The 18029-nt window shown below is 38.9% G+C and overlaps 1 protein-coding gene across 2 annotated transcripts; it reads right to left on the bottom strand.

Moving 5' to 3' along the window:
- Positions 1-1913: 1913 nt before the first annotated feature.
- Positions 1914-17796, bottom strand: NPM1 (nucleophosmin 1). 2 transcript variants are annotated; one of them, XM_022595125.2, is made up of 11 exons: positions 17589-17792; positions 15508-15587; positions 14894-15013; positions 14468-14561; positions 13809-13915; positions 13642-13709; positions 9119-9176; positions 8681-8764; positions 7732-7833; positions 5536-5610; positions 1914-2270 (listed from the first exon to the last, which is right to left on the bottom strand). In XM_022595125.2, exons 1-11 carry the CDS (start codon positions 17644-17646, stop codon positions 2232-2234), a joined length of 885 nt encoding a protein of 294 aa, XP_022450833.1. In that variant the 5' UTR covers positions 17647-17792; the 3' UTR covers positions 1914-2231. The 2 variants fall into 2 exon arrangements, with proteins under 2 accessions (XP_022450833.1, XP_022450834.1); XM_022595126.2 differs by lacking the exons at positions 1914-2270; positions 5536-5610 and adding an exon at positions 5628-6696 and having other exon boundaries at positions 17589-17796.
- Between the last annotated feature and the right edge of the window lie 233 nt (positions 17797-18029).

The raw sequence follows: 18029 nt of genomic DNA, 5'->3' as shown, positions 1-18029 counted from the left end.
ACAGAAGCCCTATCTGGATCTGATTAGCTCTATTTAATGAGCTGGGAACAGGACAACCAGTAAGGCCGATTGCTTTCTCTCAGAATGGTGAGAAGTCCTTTTGGGTTTCCTGCCACATAAAAGTGCCCATCAGGTAAACCAAAGTTAAGGTTTAACTTCTATACAAAGCAACTCAAATATTAAAAATTTCAGACTTACTGTTTAAGACAGTATTATGCAGCAAGTATATTTCTACTTCTGAACATGTTAAGGGACTAATACTAATAATTACCACACTCCTACATCACATAGTATAATAAAAAACACTATCTAGGGAAGGAATGACTCAACTTTAATGTACCTGCATTATTTGAACACCAATAACTTTTCAAATTAATGTATAGGATGGTTAAGTGATTTGGGATTGTTCTATCAATTTAAAGTAGTGATCTTCTATATCTGAAGTACATAAAAACAAAGAACACTGAATATTTACCATCTCCTACTGTGCCTCCATTAAAATAAAGACATAAAGAGATAAGCTACAAGGACAGACATGGCCTGGAGAAAAGAAACTGAATAATCAATGAAGAAAACCACAATGTAAATGAGTAGAAGAACCCAACACCTGGAAACTTGAGATTAGACTAGACAGTACGGCACCAGTATTTTCCCCCACCCTCCAAAACTAGTTTACTCTGGAAAACCACCCCAGAAATAGAAAGGCTTAAAATCTGCAGACCCCCATCAAAATATCTGAAACTAGAGCCCAGTCAACAAGTACCACCCTCCTAATCAATATAAAAGATAAAATAAACAGGCTGGTGCGGGAGGGAAACAAGTAAACAATGCATGGAATGAGAAAAAGTTTCTTCAGACTCGACATACTACATCCCAAGAACCAAGCAAGAGCATTTGGAAGTTAAAAAAAATAAAAGCAACACAAATTTGAAGACAGAAAATAAAGTCTCTCTCCTAAAGTTTAAACAAAAAGGAATGAGGAAAAACATCCAAGAGAATCAAACAGAAGGCCTAAGAATGGATGGGAGTTAAGTAGAAGGGTGAAATCTCCCAAGTAAAAGGCCCAGACCAGAGAACTGCATCTCTGGAGAACAGACCCACAGTCCACCCAGGGCCCAAGAACAAGTCTACAAGACACATAAAATTCCAGAACACCAGCAATAAAGCAATCTTAATTAGCTCTCAGAAAAACTGGTCATATACAAAGAATACACAAAAATGGAATAGACTAGGCCAAAAAAGGCAGCTCACACCTAAAATTCAGAGAAAAAGATTCGGCTTACAAGGCAGCATATAATTTGATGTCAAAAATCAAGACGTTTTCAGGTATGCAAAAAAAATCAGAATACTTCCCCCATCTATTGGGAAACTACTGGAGGATAGTAGCAAAACAAGCAGAACAGGAATCTAGCCCTGACCATCATGCAATTGAATCTTGGTCTAACAGATGAAGGGGTCCCAAGGTTTAGTCCCTGAATGTCCTCACATAACCACCACATGCAATAAATTAACTTCCCCTATGGATCTCAAATATGTGCTATTTTGGATAAATTAAGAAAATAGTCACAGAAATAATTTTGTGTTCTGGTTCAGATAAAGAACCCAGGTTGAGAAAGGCTGCTGCAGGCTATTTAACATGCCAGATTTTCTTTGGGAGTGAAAAGGCTAGGATAGGTGGATAAGAAGGTCTGATGAACATTTGATTATAATTAACTATTATCAAGAGGTGGTAAGGTAAAAGCACTAAGCCCTCTTGATGAAAAACAGATTGGTTAACTCTGAGAAGCAGAACTATTTGGAGGGGTAGGGCAGGATACTATTTTAGAGATTTTGGAATACTATTTGACACTTTTACTACGTACATGTATTTCTTTGACAAAGTACAAAGAGGATAACAGAAAGAGAAACAGTGCTACTGTATTAAAATACTGAGTTTATTTCACATGTATATTTTTGTCTCCCCACCATTTCCATTTGTCTGACCACCACTACTACTATGTCCTATCATAACATTCCATACATACTTAAAACCAAGCAAAGGGTGGAGTTCCATCTTTAAAAACTAAACGGGCATTTTGGACAACACATTCTTGGCAATGGAACCTGGACAACACTTATCAGACACGGTAGGGAAAGTTCTCACTCTGCATTATAAAAAGGACAGCCAGATACCAACTGTTACAGAAATGAAATAAGACGGAAAATTTTAACAAACTGTTTAAACTATTTTCTTAAAGAGACTTCCTCCACTGCCAGAGATCTTGAATAGCCTGGAAAAAAAAAAAAGAGAAAAGAAATGTGGTTAAAAAACCACAACACTTAATACACACCAATAAATTAAACCATGTCTCTGTACAATTCAACATATCTATTTTTCATTCTACCACCAAAAAGGTTCACTCTAGATAATTAAGAACTGATTTCAAGGAAATTTATACTTAGGCATAATTTAATTTCAAATACTTCGATTCAGACATAAAATCATGTGATTTTTGTACGCAAAGTCACTTTTATACTAATATACATTTAACAACTTAGATATTTAGTTAAGGAAACAAAGACCAGTTAGGCCAATGTTGCCTCCATGTTATCTGCTTTCGGGCTGCCAGATTTAGAGAAAAACATGCACCTGTACACGGCACACATAAAATTAAGTACACTTATCTGAAATAAACTATATAAATATACCAAAGTTACATCTTTTTTTACCTCTAGTTATATTTCCCTGATGATGTGGGATCTCAACAGTTCCTTATTTTGCATAATAAAATTCCTTAATTACAGTCTTATATTTTGTTTACATTTTAAGTTGATACAGTGGTCACATCCAAATTATTTCATTAATGAGAACACATACTAGCATTAGCATTATGAGACACTATATATATTTAACATGTTCTGCCATATTAGCTACTCAGACAAGCTCTTCTGGTTTGCTGAAACACAGAACACCATCTTCCATGACTAACTTGCTTTTCCATTCTTCAAGTCTAATGATTTAAAATATTATCCAGGTCTTCCCTGGTGACACAGTGGCTGAGAGTCGCCTGCGGACGCAGGGGACACGGGTTCGTGCCCCGGTCCGGGAAGATCCCACATGCTGCGGAGCGGCTGGGCCTGTGAGCCATGGCCGCTGAGCCTGCATGTCCGGAGCCTGTGCTCCGCAACGGGAGAGATCACAGCAGTGAGAGGCCCGTGTACCGCAAAAAAAATAATAATAAAAAATAAATAAAAATTAAAATATTGTCCAATGACCAAAAAGAAGAGATCCCTCATCAATTTCTACATCCCTCTTCAACATATAATTCATTCTACTTGTTCTCATGCTGGTATTTAGTAACATCCACGTAAAAGAGCCAAAATCTTCAAGTGATAAAAAACATTTCAAATGACAATCATGTAAGTGCAGTATTAATTATCTACTTCAAGTTGGTGTTTCTTTTCCTATTCATGAATAATGCCTCTTAAAAAAAAATAAGTCTTGATGTTTTTGTCAACTGTTCAAAGGATTCAACAAGTTCTTTTAAAGCAATGGAGAACTTCAATGACTTTGCTCTTCTTTTAATTTACGTGGTCCTACTGCTGAAGAGACATTTAAATAAGCAGGTTTCACTCAATGGATTATTTAAAAGAACTTTGGGGGCCTGTTCTTCAAAGTGTTTCAGTGCTTCAAATAAATAGGATTTTCTTAAATACTGTTTTTAAACACAGCCATTGGATTTCAAATGCAAGAGAACTGAATACCATGTCAACAAATATCAGTCATTCGCTAATCATTACGTTGAATACAAATACTGAAGAACGTTTTCATGACACTCTAATGTAAAAAAAAAAAAGCCAGATGCTACCTGACTTACGTATTATATAGAATATTGAATGGGACAGAAAACACCTTCGAATACATCATGTTTTGCTTCAACTTTGAGTAAATACTGCTTGCACCTTTATATAAACATTCAGCAAGATTTTTATCTGTAGTCTTTCCACAAAAGGCAGTACAATTTTTTTCATTAACTTTTTAAATTCAAGAGTTTCTGCAAAAATTTGCTATTATTTCTCAGGTTCCATCTGGATTTTATTAGCCAAATCCTCATAAACAACTCTTTTGCAGAAGATAAACTGCACAAGTAATAGGAAGATATTTTTACACATTGTGATTACTTACATCTGCAGCTTTGCCATAAAAATGTGACATATTCAGTGTTTTGATAATTTCATAATAGCAAACTGAGATATATTTTTTATTATTGCAGAAATTTCATCCTGGCACTTGAAAACAGCTTTCAGTTTTTAAGTCAGAAAATATTTCTGATAGCAGTGAATTCAGTCATTTTCAGCTGCAAGACTGACGTTATGCTGTTTGGAAGGCCCTTGCAACTTTAGTTACTTCATCTTCACCTGAATTTTTCTTAATCAAAAATTTTATTTTACCACTTCCTTTAGTATTAGCTGAAAAAATTATGTATCTCTTATGCTTACCTGTTATAGATGATGGTTTATATATCTCACTTTCTACCATTTTCAATACTGAATTGACAATTACACACTGCATAGTTTTAAAAGGACTTTTATGTTTACTAAATGTCCGCAGAAAATTCACATAATTTACACTGGCTTTTTTGGGATTCAAATATACACAAAAACAGAATAGCAACGGAAAGAATCGAAAAGATTCAAACTGGTCATCTCGTGACCACAACAAGGCAGGCTGAACTCACAATAAACAAGTAAAGAGTATTAAACCACTGAAAGGGTTTCAAACTGAGAAAAATAGTGCTGCCATTTTAAGTGACTTAAGTACTAAATATTGTGGTAGAAAAAGATCTCTAAATAACAAATTTAATTTATTGAAGAAAGCTGAATACAGGAGACTTAGGGAGCGCTGACAAAAACCATTAAGCACAGAATATGTCCTGTATGTACATGATGCCTAGCAACCCTATGTAACTGCTTTTACATTTTCCTTTACAATCTGCGAGTCAGCAACTATAAATAAGACAGTAAAAATAAATTTATTTTTAGAATAAATAGAATAGTTATTTATTTAGAAAATAAAAATTTTCTTCTATTGACAAAATACCTTCTTCACATTAAGAAATACAAAATCTAACTCAACTGATTTTACACTTAGGTTGATTTCAGCAAAATGCGCTTCCCATAACATCTATGGAGAAAATCATCTCTGCCAACTCACAAGAAAGCAAAGAACAGACTGACCCAAGTAGCCAAATGGAGCAGCAAGGAAAACCACAGCTCATTTCCTTAGCCAACATAGTACCAAAAGCAAAACTGAGTTCAGTAACCAAGAGATAATTTACCAACTATATAAAAGCTGGGAAAAATGTACTAAAAAAGTTATCTTCTCAGTCTCTGCCAACTAAATTCTTAAGAGTTTCCATGTATTTAATCTGAAGTATTGTCTGTGGTTAGGAACATTTTAAAAGAAGCCAACACCTAAAGAGACTAAACAAATAGCCATAATAAGTCACAATAAAAATTTTGGATTTGATCACGTCTCCAACAAAGTTCAGTTACCTCCTGGTCAGTCATCCGGAAACAATTCTTCACATAATTGATGAATTTGGCTTCCACTTTGGGAAGGGAACCACCCTATTGAGACAAAAGCATTATTAAGGGTAAGTATAGAAACATTGTTTTTGAGGGAGATTGTTATGAAATTCCTCAAAGATTTGAGTGCTGTTTATTATATGGATCATTGTGATTGTCTCTTCAACTCCTTCATTTTAATACTGAATAAATCCTTTTTTAGGCCTAGAAATACATGTTTGTATAACATATTAGGCCCTAGGTCTTCCACAAGTACTCTCATACTGAATGAGGTTTGTCCAAGTTTCAAATTCCCTGCCCCCACCCAGCCACTCTAAAAACACGAAGTATAAGCTATGCTTGTGATTCTTCAGGAACTCAACCATCAACTTGACTGCCTACTGTATTTATCTAACAAGTCGGCTTTATCACCATCCTCTACCACCCAGGACCAAATACATTTCACTAAACTCTAAACTTCGCCATTCCTTTCAATTATGGACACAGGGAAGAAAGCACAATAGTAGTAACACCAAATTATTTTCAAAGTATATGTCACCAAATATTTTCAAAAATCTTGAAATGTTTATATTTATCTCTGCTCTGGAATTACCTTAACGCACTAATTTTTTCACTTTTGTTTCCTATTTTGATAACTAAATTTTGATTTTCCTTGTAACCTGAATCTTCTGTGCATTTTAAAAAGATCAAGAAGGCTTCAGGTATGGTGTAAGATACTTAACTGCCTCATCACCTAGAAAATAAACCTCACTATAATTTACACTTTCAAATTATTGTCACATACATTCTTATTTGATTCAAATATTTATTGAGCAGCTAGGGAGATACAAAGGTGATTAAAATATGGTCAAAGAGGTGAGGCAAATGCACAAGTAATAGAAAGCAAAGTATAAGGTTCACTGAATCACAGCAGTCAAAAGAAAGTGTTTTAGGAGATCAAGAGATTGCTTCCAGCCTGGAAGGGGGGCATGGGTGGGTGGCAAGTCAGGAAAGGGGATTGAGTTAAAATAGAAGACTTCAGTCTGGATTGTTGATGATACTCAGTTTGGACTATATTTGTCTCTCCTTTTCCTCTCTCCCCATCTTTGGGCTTAATTTACCAGTAGTGCCCAGGATTGTTCAATGCGCCTGCAATTAAACCAAGGAGATAGGACCATATTAAAATTAGGGGGAGGGGTATCTAAAATGTCATTTTAGAACGGTACGCAAGGGATAAAAATAAAGCAGCGATACCAGGAAGGCTAAAAGGTTTACAGTAGTACTAAAGCAAAATCAAGAAATACATTCTGGTTCTAAAATGTTAGTTTTCCAACTGACTCATAACTGCACAATGAAAGGAAATCTACGAAGCCATGTAGAACCTAGAGAGCACAGAAAAAACATAGGGAAAGGGAGTCAGTAACTTTTCCTCACCATCCCACATTTATTCTCAATAATTGGGGTCTGAGAATATTCACAGAATTTTAAAGTTTCTCTCAAATGTGTTTCAAGGCATTAAAACCAATTACTCCATACTCCAGAGTTCACTAAAGTTTACTAAGTGCATCCCCCCCACCCCAAATTAAGCAAGGCAAGTAGGACAAAAGCTAATCCTCTTCTCACACATTTCCACTAAGACAAAAGGAGACTAAATGTAAACACATTAGTCACTCAAAAATTCAAGATATTATCACACGTATTGCCTGGTGACATCTTGGTGCAAATGGCAAATAGAAATGACTCAATTTGTTGGAGAATGTTTCTGACTACAGTCAAACACGAGTAATTTTTTTAAAAACTACAACACCAAGCAGCCAAAGACTACTTTTCCAGCTGTTTGCAATTTTAGAAGACTCAAACGCCCTCTGCTGGTACTGTGGCATCTCATGACCAGAACAGGTGAAGGGAAATGCTCTCATTTTAACATCTAAGGTAAGAATAGATCTTACAATCAACTTACTTGTATTCCTTTTATAATGGAAAATAAAGCATATGTCACTTCAAATATGCAAAAAAAATCAACAGAGACTATAAATTAATGTAAGTAACTAGTAATTCATTTTTGAGGTAATTTCACACAAGGACAGGTATATTAACTATAAAAAATGAGGAAAAGTCCTGTTCCAAACCCCAGAAAGGTAAAACTACCAATTTAGTTCCTTTAAGGAAGACAATTTTACTCACTTTTTCTATACTTGCTTGCATTTTTGCTTTAATGTCTTCTACAGAGCTAGGTCCTTTCGGTGTTTTAGGAGTTTTTTCCTGTTTTTTGAAGGATTCTTGACCCTGGGAAAAAAGGCGAATTTTAACATCATAAGAACTCTTAAGACCCACCCCACCTGGATTTTCTCAACAAAATTCTTACAGTCCTTTGTAAAAACAAGTACACACCAGAACTGAGTTAAATGAATTCGTGTCTCAACAATTATTTTTAAATTATTGCTTAAGAAAGGAATAGGAAATAGTTTGAGCCTGCATTTATTTTCAACACAAGGTCAGTTCTACACTTAAGGTATATTATCAAAAAAAGAAACCAGAAGTTCCCCAAGAATGAAGCAACAAAGTTAACGCAGCTTGATGCCTGGGGCCCATTCCATAGCATTTAAATGATAATCTCCCAACATGAGGCCAGCACGGAGAAACTGCACTGTGCGATAAACCTACCTTTCAACAAGCAAGAACCCTTATATGACACAACTGTTTGTACCACAATAAAAATCTTTCTGTCGGCTTTCTCCCCCATTAGAAAGCCACGGCAATATACAGTTGACCCTTGAATGTCAACAGGTGACGCCAGCCCTCCACGTGGCCAAAAATCTGTGTATAACTTGTCGGCCCTCCACATCTGTGGTTCCTCTGCATCCAGATTCAACCAAACGTGGATATGCAGTACTGTAGCATTTACAAAAAAAAAAAAAACCGTGATAAATGGACCCATGCAGTTTAAACCTATGTTGTTCAAGGGTCAACTGTCTAACTATATGACAGTGATTACCAATAAAATAATCACATCTTAGCTCTTCGACACCAGCTACAGGCGTTCTCCAAAGACCTACAAATTTTTAAAAGTAGATTCTTCCACAGAAGAACCTAACTACTTCAATGGAGCTTGTATTTGTATGTTACCACTTACTTTTGATCTTGGTGTTGATGGTTTTGAGTCTTTTCCATTCTGGTTTGATTTTTGTGCATTTTTGGCTGGAGTATCTCGTACAGACTGCAATTAGAAATTAATCTTAGTCAATGCCCCTCCCTACATAACAGACATATTAGTACAAATAAAACTGCCCCAAACCATGGCAAAAGCAGCAGTCAGGCTAAGAGAAACAATCATTTCGACAAAAGGTTACAAAAGGGTTAACAAACAGACAGAAGGCTATATAAAGAAAATAGGTAATTCCCCACTATTAGAAAAGTTTCCAGGATAGCCCTACTCAAGAAAAATTTGAAGTATGAGATCATCTTCTCCTAAGACAATTTTCAATAACCACAAAACAAGCCAATGGCAAAAATTCCCATCATTTTGTTATTAGCTATTTCTGATAATCTTATACTACTGTATCTTACTTACTTTCTTTACTGGAGCTTTTTCTTCAGCTTCCTCATCATCAAAGTCATCATCATCATCACTACAAATGAAATAAGTCCTTATTACTGATTCAATGCACTCAACAAATCTAGAAAGCTTATCCAGAAAGTGGATGAACCTACAAGTTTAGTCATTCAAAGCATGAAGAGCTTTCAAACTTTTGTGGGTTGACAAAAGAACTGAGAGCACAATCTTGAACACAAATTCATTTTCACTGCAACATTATTCACAATTACCAAGTGGTAGAAGCAACCCAGGGAATTCCCTGGCAGTCCAGTGGTCAGGACTCCGCACTTCCACTGCAGCGGGGCACAGGTTCAATCCCTGGTTGGGAAACTAAGAGATCCCGCATGCAGCACGGTGTGAGCCAACCCGCCCCTCACCCCCAAAAAAGCAGCAACCCAAATGTTCATAAACAAATTGTAGGGAAAATGTCATATACGTATATATATCAGGGAATATGCAGTCTTAGGGAAATCCTCAAATGTAGCACATGGATGAACCTTAAGGACATTATGCTAAGTGAAAGAACAGTCACAAAAAGACAAATACTGTATGATTCCACTTATATGAGGTATCTAAAGGAATCAGTCTTTATAGAAACCAAAAGTAGATTGGTGGCTGGCAGGGGAGAGGTGGAAATGGGGACTTTTTGTTCAACGGTTATGGTTTTCAGTGTAACTAGATGAGCTTGAGACGTTACACAACAATGTGATTATGATTAACACTACTGAACTGCACACTTAAAAAACAGTTAAGATGGGAAATATGGTGTTATTTTTTTACAACTGAAAATAAATTTTTGAAAATGAAAATGGAGTTATTTAAAGAAATTAAAATAAATAGAAACATTCCAAATTCATGGACCAGTAAATATTAAGGTGGCAACTCTCCAAATTAATCTACAGATTTAACACAACCCCTAAAAGAATCCTAGCTGGTATCTCCATAGAAACTGATCCTAAAACTCACACTGAAACTCTAGGAACCCAAAGTAGCCAAAATCAATCTTGAAAAAGAACAAAGACGAAGCATTCACATTAAGTAATTACAAACTAAAATCTATAAAAAGTACAAAGCAACAGAAATCATAATAATGTTTCACCGGCGGAAGGATAGACATGGAACTGAAGAGTCCAAAAGTAAATACACATTTATGGTAACTATTTTCAAAAAGGGGGCAAAGACCATTCAATGGGGAAAAGTCTTTCACAAATGGTGCTGGGACTACCGGATATCCACAATCAAAAAAAAATAAAACTGCCACCTACCTCACAATAGATACAAAAATCAATTCAAAACGGATAAAAGGTAAGAGCTGAAACTATAAAACTTTTTGAAGATTTGGCAATGGTTTCTTAGGTTTGACACCGAAAACAATAAAAGAAATAAACCAAACTTTATGAAATTTTAGTTTTTCTGTAAAGGACCACCAACAGAGTATAAAGACAACCCATGGAATGGGAGAAAATATTTGTAAATTCTACCTGATAAGGGATTTGTTTCCAAAATATATAAAGTTCTTACAGTTCAATAATACAAAACGAGTACAAGTACTGCTACATGCTACAAGGATGAATCTTAAAAACACGGTGATAGGGCTTCCCTGGTGGCACAGTGGTTGAGAGTCCGCCTGCCGATGCAGGGGACACGGGTTCGTGCCCTGGTCCGGGAAGATCCCACATGCCGCGGAGCGGCTGGGCCCGTGAGCCATGGCCACCGAGCCTGCGCATCCGGAGCCTGTGCTCTGCAACGGGGCAAGCCACAACAGTGAGAGGCCCGCGTACCGCAAAAAAAAACAACAACAACAAAAAAAACATTGTGATAAGTTAAACAAACCAGCCACAAAAGAGCACATATTGTATGATTCCATTTATATGAAATATCCAAAACAGGCAAATCTATAAAATACAAAGTACATTAGTGGTTGACTAGAGCTGGGGAAGATGAGGGGTTATAGCATAGTTTCTTTCTGAGGTGATGAAATGTTCTGAAATTGGCTGCACAACTCTGCATATACACTATAAAGCACCAAACTGTACACCCTAAATGGAGAAACTGGGGGGAAAAAATCCAATCACTGGAGAAGTCCACGAATAAGTACGAATCAGCAAATGGTGGAATTGGTTTAAATTGTAATTACTTCACAAACCAAACATTATATACTGGCCAAAATGGTTTCTCTGCCACACTACATAGTCTAAATAAAAAAAGGAGTAACTTCACCCACGTACAACCAAAGAAACACTTCTCTCCAATACAGGGGTAAAAAATCTGCTATGTTAACTGGATAAAATACCATGTAGTATACATTTAAAGGCATATAGCATCTTTTAAGTAATTTTTAACGGTGATTTGTCAATTTTGGCCCTAGCACCCAATACCTGCATGGGCTACCCTACACTAAAAAAAAGATGACAATGGTTTCTATAAAACCACTACTGTAAGCAGTTTTATTAGGATATTCCCTAATAAAATAGGGGAAAAGGGTGTTTATGGAGAACCACCCTTTGTTTTATTTTTTAAGTAACAGATATTTTCCTGGGTGGCACCTAGGCAAATCCCATTGCCACCTCAATGAAAAACAAGGAACACTCTCCACCACCCCCTCACCTGATCTGGCCCCTGTGGAAACAACACTGAACTTGTAAGGAAGCACAGCCCATGCTGCCCCAGGACCCAGCCATAACCATGAGCCAATTGGGGAATGGCCACTCTGGCCCCACGGGGGCCCCATGCCAGCCATGCTTGAACGCCTAACATTTTCAGGGCCCCCTAAAAACTGTCCTCCTAAGTCACCCCTTATAGCTCCCTGGCCACCCAGAATGATCCACCCAGGATGTATCTGTAAGCCATACTAACTTTTTTTTTTTAACTTTTTATTTTATATTGGAGTATAGTTGATTAACAATGTTGTGTTGGTCATACTAACTTTTAATGTACTACATGGTCTTCAGCTTTTCTTGCTTACATCAACAGCAGTCAACCAACCCCATACCATACCCCTTCCATCCCCAGAACAGACCCAACTGATCTGCCTTTTATTTTGTGGGTTCCAAGCCTTCTTGGATTATGGCTTACAATTTCCACATAATAACTACTTTTAACTAACAAACCTTGGGGCTCCTCTTAACATTTTCATTGCCCCCTAACCAATGGAATCTTCTAAGACTTGTTATCCTCAAGGGATCCATTAACTGCCTCTACTTATACATGTATCTGACTACCCTTTTTTCCCTTTTATGAAAACTTACCGATTTGGACCTTGTCACCATCTACACTTTTCATTCCTCCCTCACCACCTAACTTAAAAGACAGCTTAGAGGAGACATAGAAGACAAGAACGTAAACTATTTACACTGTAGTTACATCAGGAATTACCCCCATTTTAAAGACAGGAAATCTTCCAAAGCTCAGGCATAGTCAAGTAGTAACAAACACCAACTATATTGAGTTTGTTTATAAGTTTAACATGCAGGTAATTTTGAATTTTTTGTGTGTGTGTGTGGTATGCGGGCCTCTCACTGTTGTGGCCTCTCCCTTTGCGGAGCACAGGCTCCAGACGCACAGGCTCAGCGGCCTTGGCTCACGGGCCCAGCCACTCCGCGGCATGTGGGATCCTCCCAGACCGGGGCACGAACCCGTGTCCCCTGCATTGGCAGGTGGACTCCCAACCACTGTGCCACCAGGGAAGCCCCCTGAATTTTTTAAGCATTCAACTCTTTCCTATTTTCTGCTTCCACTGTCATGCTCAAAGGCCTTTTTTTTTTTTTTTTTTTTTTCAAAGGCCTTTTTAAAGGGCTACCAGCTTGGCTAGTTGAGGTCACTGAAAACCTACTTTGCAGATCTGATCATCAAATTAGTGCATGTTCTCTCAGAGTCTTAGATTCCATTTCAATTGTTTTCAGTAAATATATATTGGACCAACCTGAGAACTCAAGAACAAAGTTGACAAGCAATTAAAAATTCAATATTAATAAATTTCTGATATGGCTGCATATAGGAAAGACTAATTATGAGGAGCATTTTATTCCATAGCGTGTTTGTAACTTTACCATAGTCTGACCTAGTTTAACAAACATATCAAATCTTGTTTACAACCAAATTTTAAATTCTCCAGCAAAATCCTATTCTCTTTTAGAATCTAATTTTCTCATAAGGACCAGGACAACCATATGCCAAAATCCTTTGTGGGGAAAAAAAATCCTCAAGTGACAACTTACAAAATAAATACAGCTGCAACTATTCAGATTCTCTTTATGCCCAACCCATTTATTATAAACTGTTCAGCGTAAAATACACCAGACTTAGCATACAGTCATGTGTCCACTAAATCTTCCTCAGAAAAAAGGCACCTAGTCAAATACATCTGGGAAGTGCTGCATACTCCATCCTTTAACTCAGCTCATTTAACACAAACTGACAACCACTAATCATGATTTTGGTAAATCGTTTTCATAACCCCCCATACAACAATGTCAGGTTTCTAAGGGCATACTACTTACTCTTCATCGTCATCGTCGTCGTCGTCATCATCATCTTCATCTTCATCAGCAGCAAGTTTTACTTTTTTCTTAAAAAAATAATTGGACACACACTCGTAAGTAAGTACCAATCCACACTACCAAACTAAAGGCCAGAATAAATTATGTATAGTAAATTGCATCTGTACCTGTGGAACCTTGCTACCACTTCCAGGGGCAGAACGCTTTCCAGATATACTTAGGAGCTTCACATCCTCCTCCTCTTCATCTTCTGACTCTGCATCTTCCTCCACAGCTAAAATAAAATTCTTTATTAGCCACTATTAAAACTCAACCAACAGCAAGAACTCAGAAAAAAGGGCACTGATAAGACACAGTAATGAGTATTTTAAAACTCAGATTCTATTAGAAAAACAGTAAAAAAAAAAAAAAAAAGTACAAAATTTTTAAAAGGAATTTGGTGGACTAATACTCGTTACTAGGTTTTGCATGCAAAACACCAGGCTCTTCTAGTTATAAATTACTAGATTCCCTTTTTTTTTTTTGTGGTACGCAGGCCTCTCACTGTTGTGGCCTCTCCCATTGCGGAGCACAGGCTCCGGATGCGCAGGCTCATGGGCCCAGCCGCTCCACAGCATGTAGGATCTTCCCGGACCGGGGCATGAACCCGTGTCTCCTGCATCGGCAGGCGGACTCTCAACCACTGCGCCACCAGGGAAGCCCCTAGATTCCCACTTGAACCTATTACAGACAGCCGTATTACAGAACTAAGCATACTTTATGAAGTCCAAATTGGGAACAAAGTAACTGCATTAAAAACAAGCATCATAACATAAAAATAACATACCTACTAAGTGCTGTCCGCTAATATGCACAGGCCCTGAACCACACTTCAACCGTAAGACCACAGGTGGTGTTATTTCAAAGCCCCCAAGGGAAACCTAAAAAGAAGAAATTATAAATCACTAAATATTGTGGGGGAAAAAAATGGTTACATGTTAGGTATAAAATCTGTTCATAGCTTAAAAATGTTTCTGAACAAGCAAACCCATAAGCCAAATGAACAAATCAGTGAACCTGTTTTTTCCACCTCTGATAAACAAGCAGCTACCACCACGGTGATCAGTCAACACCAGTGACAGAATATGCAGCTGTGACTACTAGGAAAAAACCAAACCAAATTCCCCAATCTCCTTGTAACCTAAATGACACTCACCTTAAGGCAACAGAATTAGAATTTGACATAAAATCCAAAGTGTAAATGTGCCCTTACCGTTGGCTGCACAGACATTTTCAAAGTTGCCAGTGTTACTTTAATTGGACTGCCTTCATAATTCATTGCCTCTGCTTCGACAATGTGCAATTCATCCTTTGCGCCAGCCCCTAAACTGACCTGTGAATAGAAGAACAGTACTTCAACTTAAGTTTCCACCATTTTACAATCCCCCCAACCAGTTGTTTTAAAAAATCAGAACAATTATAAACCTTTCATTATTACCACTGATGGGAAACTGACTTGAGCACAATGTTGTTTTCAAGTTTTATGTGACTTGTTGACAATTTCTCATATTTGGTAAATCTTAACAATTACATAAAAATGCATCTGATGACAAAGATGTTTATGTCATCACCCACGCCTAAGTACAAGCCACCTTTTACTGGCCACCTAGAAGTTAAGTGGTAGGCTATAGGCTAGTGTCTGTGGAGAACAAATAAGATTGATATTTATCACTACCCTAAAGGGCATTTTAATACAACTGTAGAAGCGAAGAACATAAATAAGGAAAGAAAAATATTGCTGTAAAATAAGTATTAATCCACACGAATAGGAACTAAGAGACTGAAATCAAGAAATGTTAAGTAGTTTATTTTGAAAAGTTTAAGTACCGTTCTTAAAGATAACTGGTGCTCATTTTCATCATTATCCACCTTAAAGTGATAATCTTTGTCGGCCTTTAGTTCACAACCTGTAAATGAAGAAAAAAATTCAACTATAACAAGGAGAAAAATAACACTAAAAATTCAGTGTGGGTAACCAAAAAGTTAACTTGTGAACTAATTTTTACTATTCTAGCTACCAAAAGGCAAGGCAGAAGTACCTCTTCCAGGATTTCTTGAACACAGAATATAAACATCAAATAACATCCATACAGAGCTTTATAAATTCCACTTCCCACTACATTATTTTATGCTCAACTACACTACTATTCTCATGTAGAAACAAAATCAAAAATTTAGTAAACCTAGAACTGAAACCAACCCTAACATACAATGTTGATAAAATCCCACTATTTTAAAGTTGAATTACCTACCAAAACTCCCAGGTGCCAAATTTAGAAATGACAATGGTTACACAAACACCTACATCAACAGCTTGCATTTACGACAGAAAAACTACAAATGTAAAAGAACTAAAACTCATTACAGGGGTCAACATTCCATCTTCGAAGTAACAGAAATGATGTACATTAAATTCTGTTCAGAAATTATGTTTAAGACAATAGAAATATCCTAGGGATACTTCCAATAGCAAGAGTTAACACAAAAATTCTGATATAAATTTTGATGTAAACTGATCAGAAACGCCAGCTTTTCAAAATGCTAGAAATAAAAGCCTTAATGCATAGTGCATGTTACTACTACCATTCATGAAAAAGCAAATTGTCTTAAATACCATCAGAATTAAACTTTATTTAATTTAAATAGTCCCATTTAGTTGTCACCTAATAGTTACTGGAATAGATGCTTAACTGTTATTGCTCAATTAACAAATCTCAGCATAGTATATAAGGAAACAAAATTAATCTGGGGCAGGATTTGCAATTACTTTAAATTAAAGCCTGACACAAAGGGCTTCAACAATTCAGTTTTAGTGAGACTGAAAAACCAACGCAGGCCCCTTAGTATGGTACTTGGTGTGCTCGAGGGAGAAATCCCAAAACCCTGGCATAGAATTACAAGTTTAACAGAAGGCTGCCTCCGCCAGTCTCCCTCCCTAGCCACCCCCCACCCCAAATCATTTGTAATGGCATCAGCTCTGGAGGCAAGGGTCATGGGGGTCAGATGTAGTCTCTTCCTACAAGTGCAACCTTCGTTAAGCCACTTCGGTTCTCTGAGCGGCAGTACCTCCTCTGCGAGGTGGACGCGGTGAAACAGAGAATTCTCTAAATGAGAACTACCAGCATAGATGTTAAGCACCGAACAAAAGACCTCCAAGAGTCCTGGAGCTACCAACCACTTCACCTAACATTTCCGGCCCACCAGCCTCAATCAAGCCCCAGGACCCCAGGCTCGGGGGTGACAAGACACCAGTGAGCCCCGGATGCAGCGCCCACACCCCCCTCCTTCCCCCAACCACGTGGCAACCACGTGCTCCCCAGCGGTCGCGGCCTCCTCACGCCGGGCCGGGCCGGGCCGCACCTCCCTTGCCCCCAGCAACCAGCCGAGGCACCGGGGCCGAAGCTCGGTCGAGAGCTCCTGACCCTGAGGCCTGAGGACAACGCCATGCTCAATTGTTCCTCTCGTCCAGAAAGGAGGCCCAAGCCTCCTCACACCACGAACCCACAAAACCTCCTACACCACCATCGCGGAGCTCAGCCTCAGGCACCCGCCCGGAATAAGAAGCCTACCAACTCACAAAACCGCAGAAAATAATTGTGCCCGGAGCTCCACCATGGGCCCCGCGTAACGCCGAACCCTCAGCCGGTCGGTTCCTCAGGCCCTGGGCCTCGGACCGCTGACGCCCCAGCCTTCAGGCCGCCCCTCCTTCCCACCCCCCTCCGTGCTTCCGGCTCGCCCCTCCTGGGTCCCCATCCTGTAGGCGGCAGGACCCCGTCTGCTCGCTTCCCACTCCCTCAGGCCTCCAGCCTGCTTAGCTTTCCTCGCTAACCCAGGCCTCAGTGGGATCCCGCCCCCCCACCAAAGCCTGCAGGCCCTGCTCGGCCTCGCTCCAACCCCCCAGCAGTTACCGAAAAGATAGTTCTGGGGCCTCAGGGGGCTCATGTCCATGTCCATCGAATCTTCCATGGGTTGGTGGCACGCACTTCGGTGGGAGAGAAAGTGGACGGAGATAAAAGACTACCGTTCGAAGGAACAGTCACGCAGGACGGAATCAGACCAGGGAAAGGACGCGGGCTCCCTGCGCACATATATAGCAACCTGGAGATCTCGCGAGAGCTCCTTAAGTCCCGTCTCCGCGCCTGTGCTCCGGAGCCCCCCTCCCCGCACGGTCGCCCTCCTGCGCAAGCGCTCTTCAACCTCACTCCTTTCTACCTCGCCCCCCACCTCCTCCAGGTACTTCGCGGGCTCCCACCGAGCACGCGCACTCGTACCCCGGCCCCACCCCTCCGCCGCAACCGCCGCCTGTGCGCACGCGTGTTTCGCCCCGGTAGCGCGCGTTCCCCGCCTTC

This window comes from Delphinapterus leucas, chromosome 3, assembly GCF_059928025.1.
Source record: "Delphinapterus leucas isolate spDelLeu-1000000601 "Yukka" chromosome 3, BTC_Dleu_Yukka2, whole genome shotgun sequence".
NCBI lineage: Eukaryota > Metazoa > Chordata > Mammalia > Artiodactyla > Monodontidae > Delphinapterus > Delphinapterus leucas.
The sequence above is the reverse complement of the archived record's forward strand: the minus strand, read 5'-3'. Positions and strand labels throughout refer to the sequence as shown.

Excerpts from the sequence above, each read along its gene's own strand:
- NPM1 (XM_022595125.2), bottom strand. The coding sequence starts at position 17,646 with ATGGAAGATTCGATGGACATGGACATGAGCCCCCTGAGGCCCCAGAAC. Across the intron at positions 15,014-15,507 it reads ACCAGTTATCTTTAAGAACG|GTCAGTTTAGGGGCTGGCGC; the intron begins GTACTTAAACTT and ends TTCTATTCACAG. Across the intron at positions 13,916-14,467 it reads TAGCGGACAGCACTTAGTAG|CTGTGGAGGAAGATGCAGAG; the intron begins GTATGTTATTTT and ends ATTTTATTTTAG.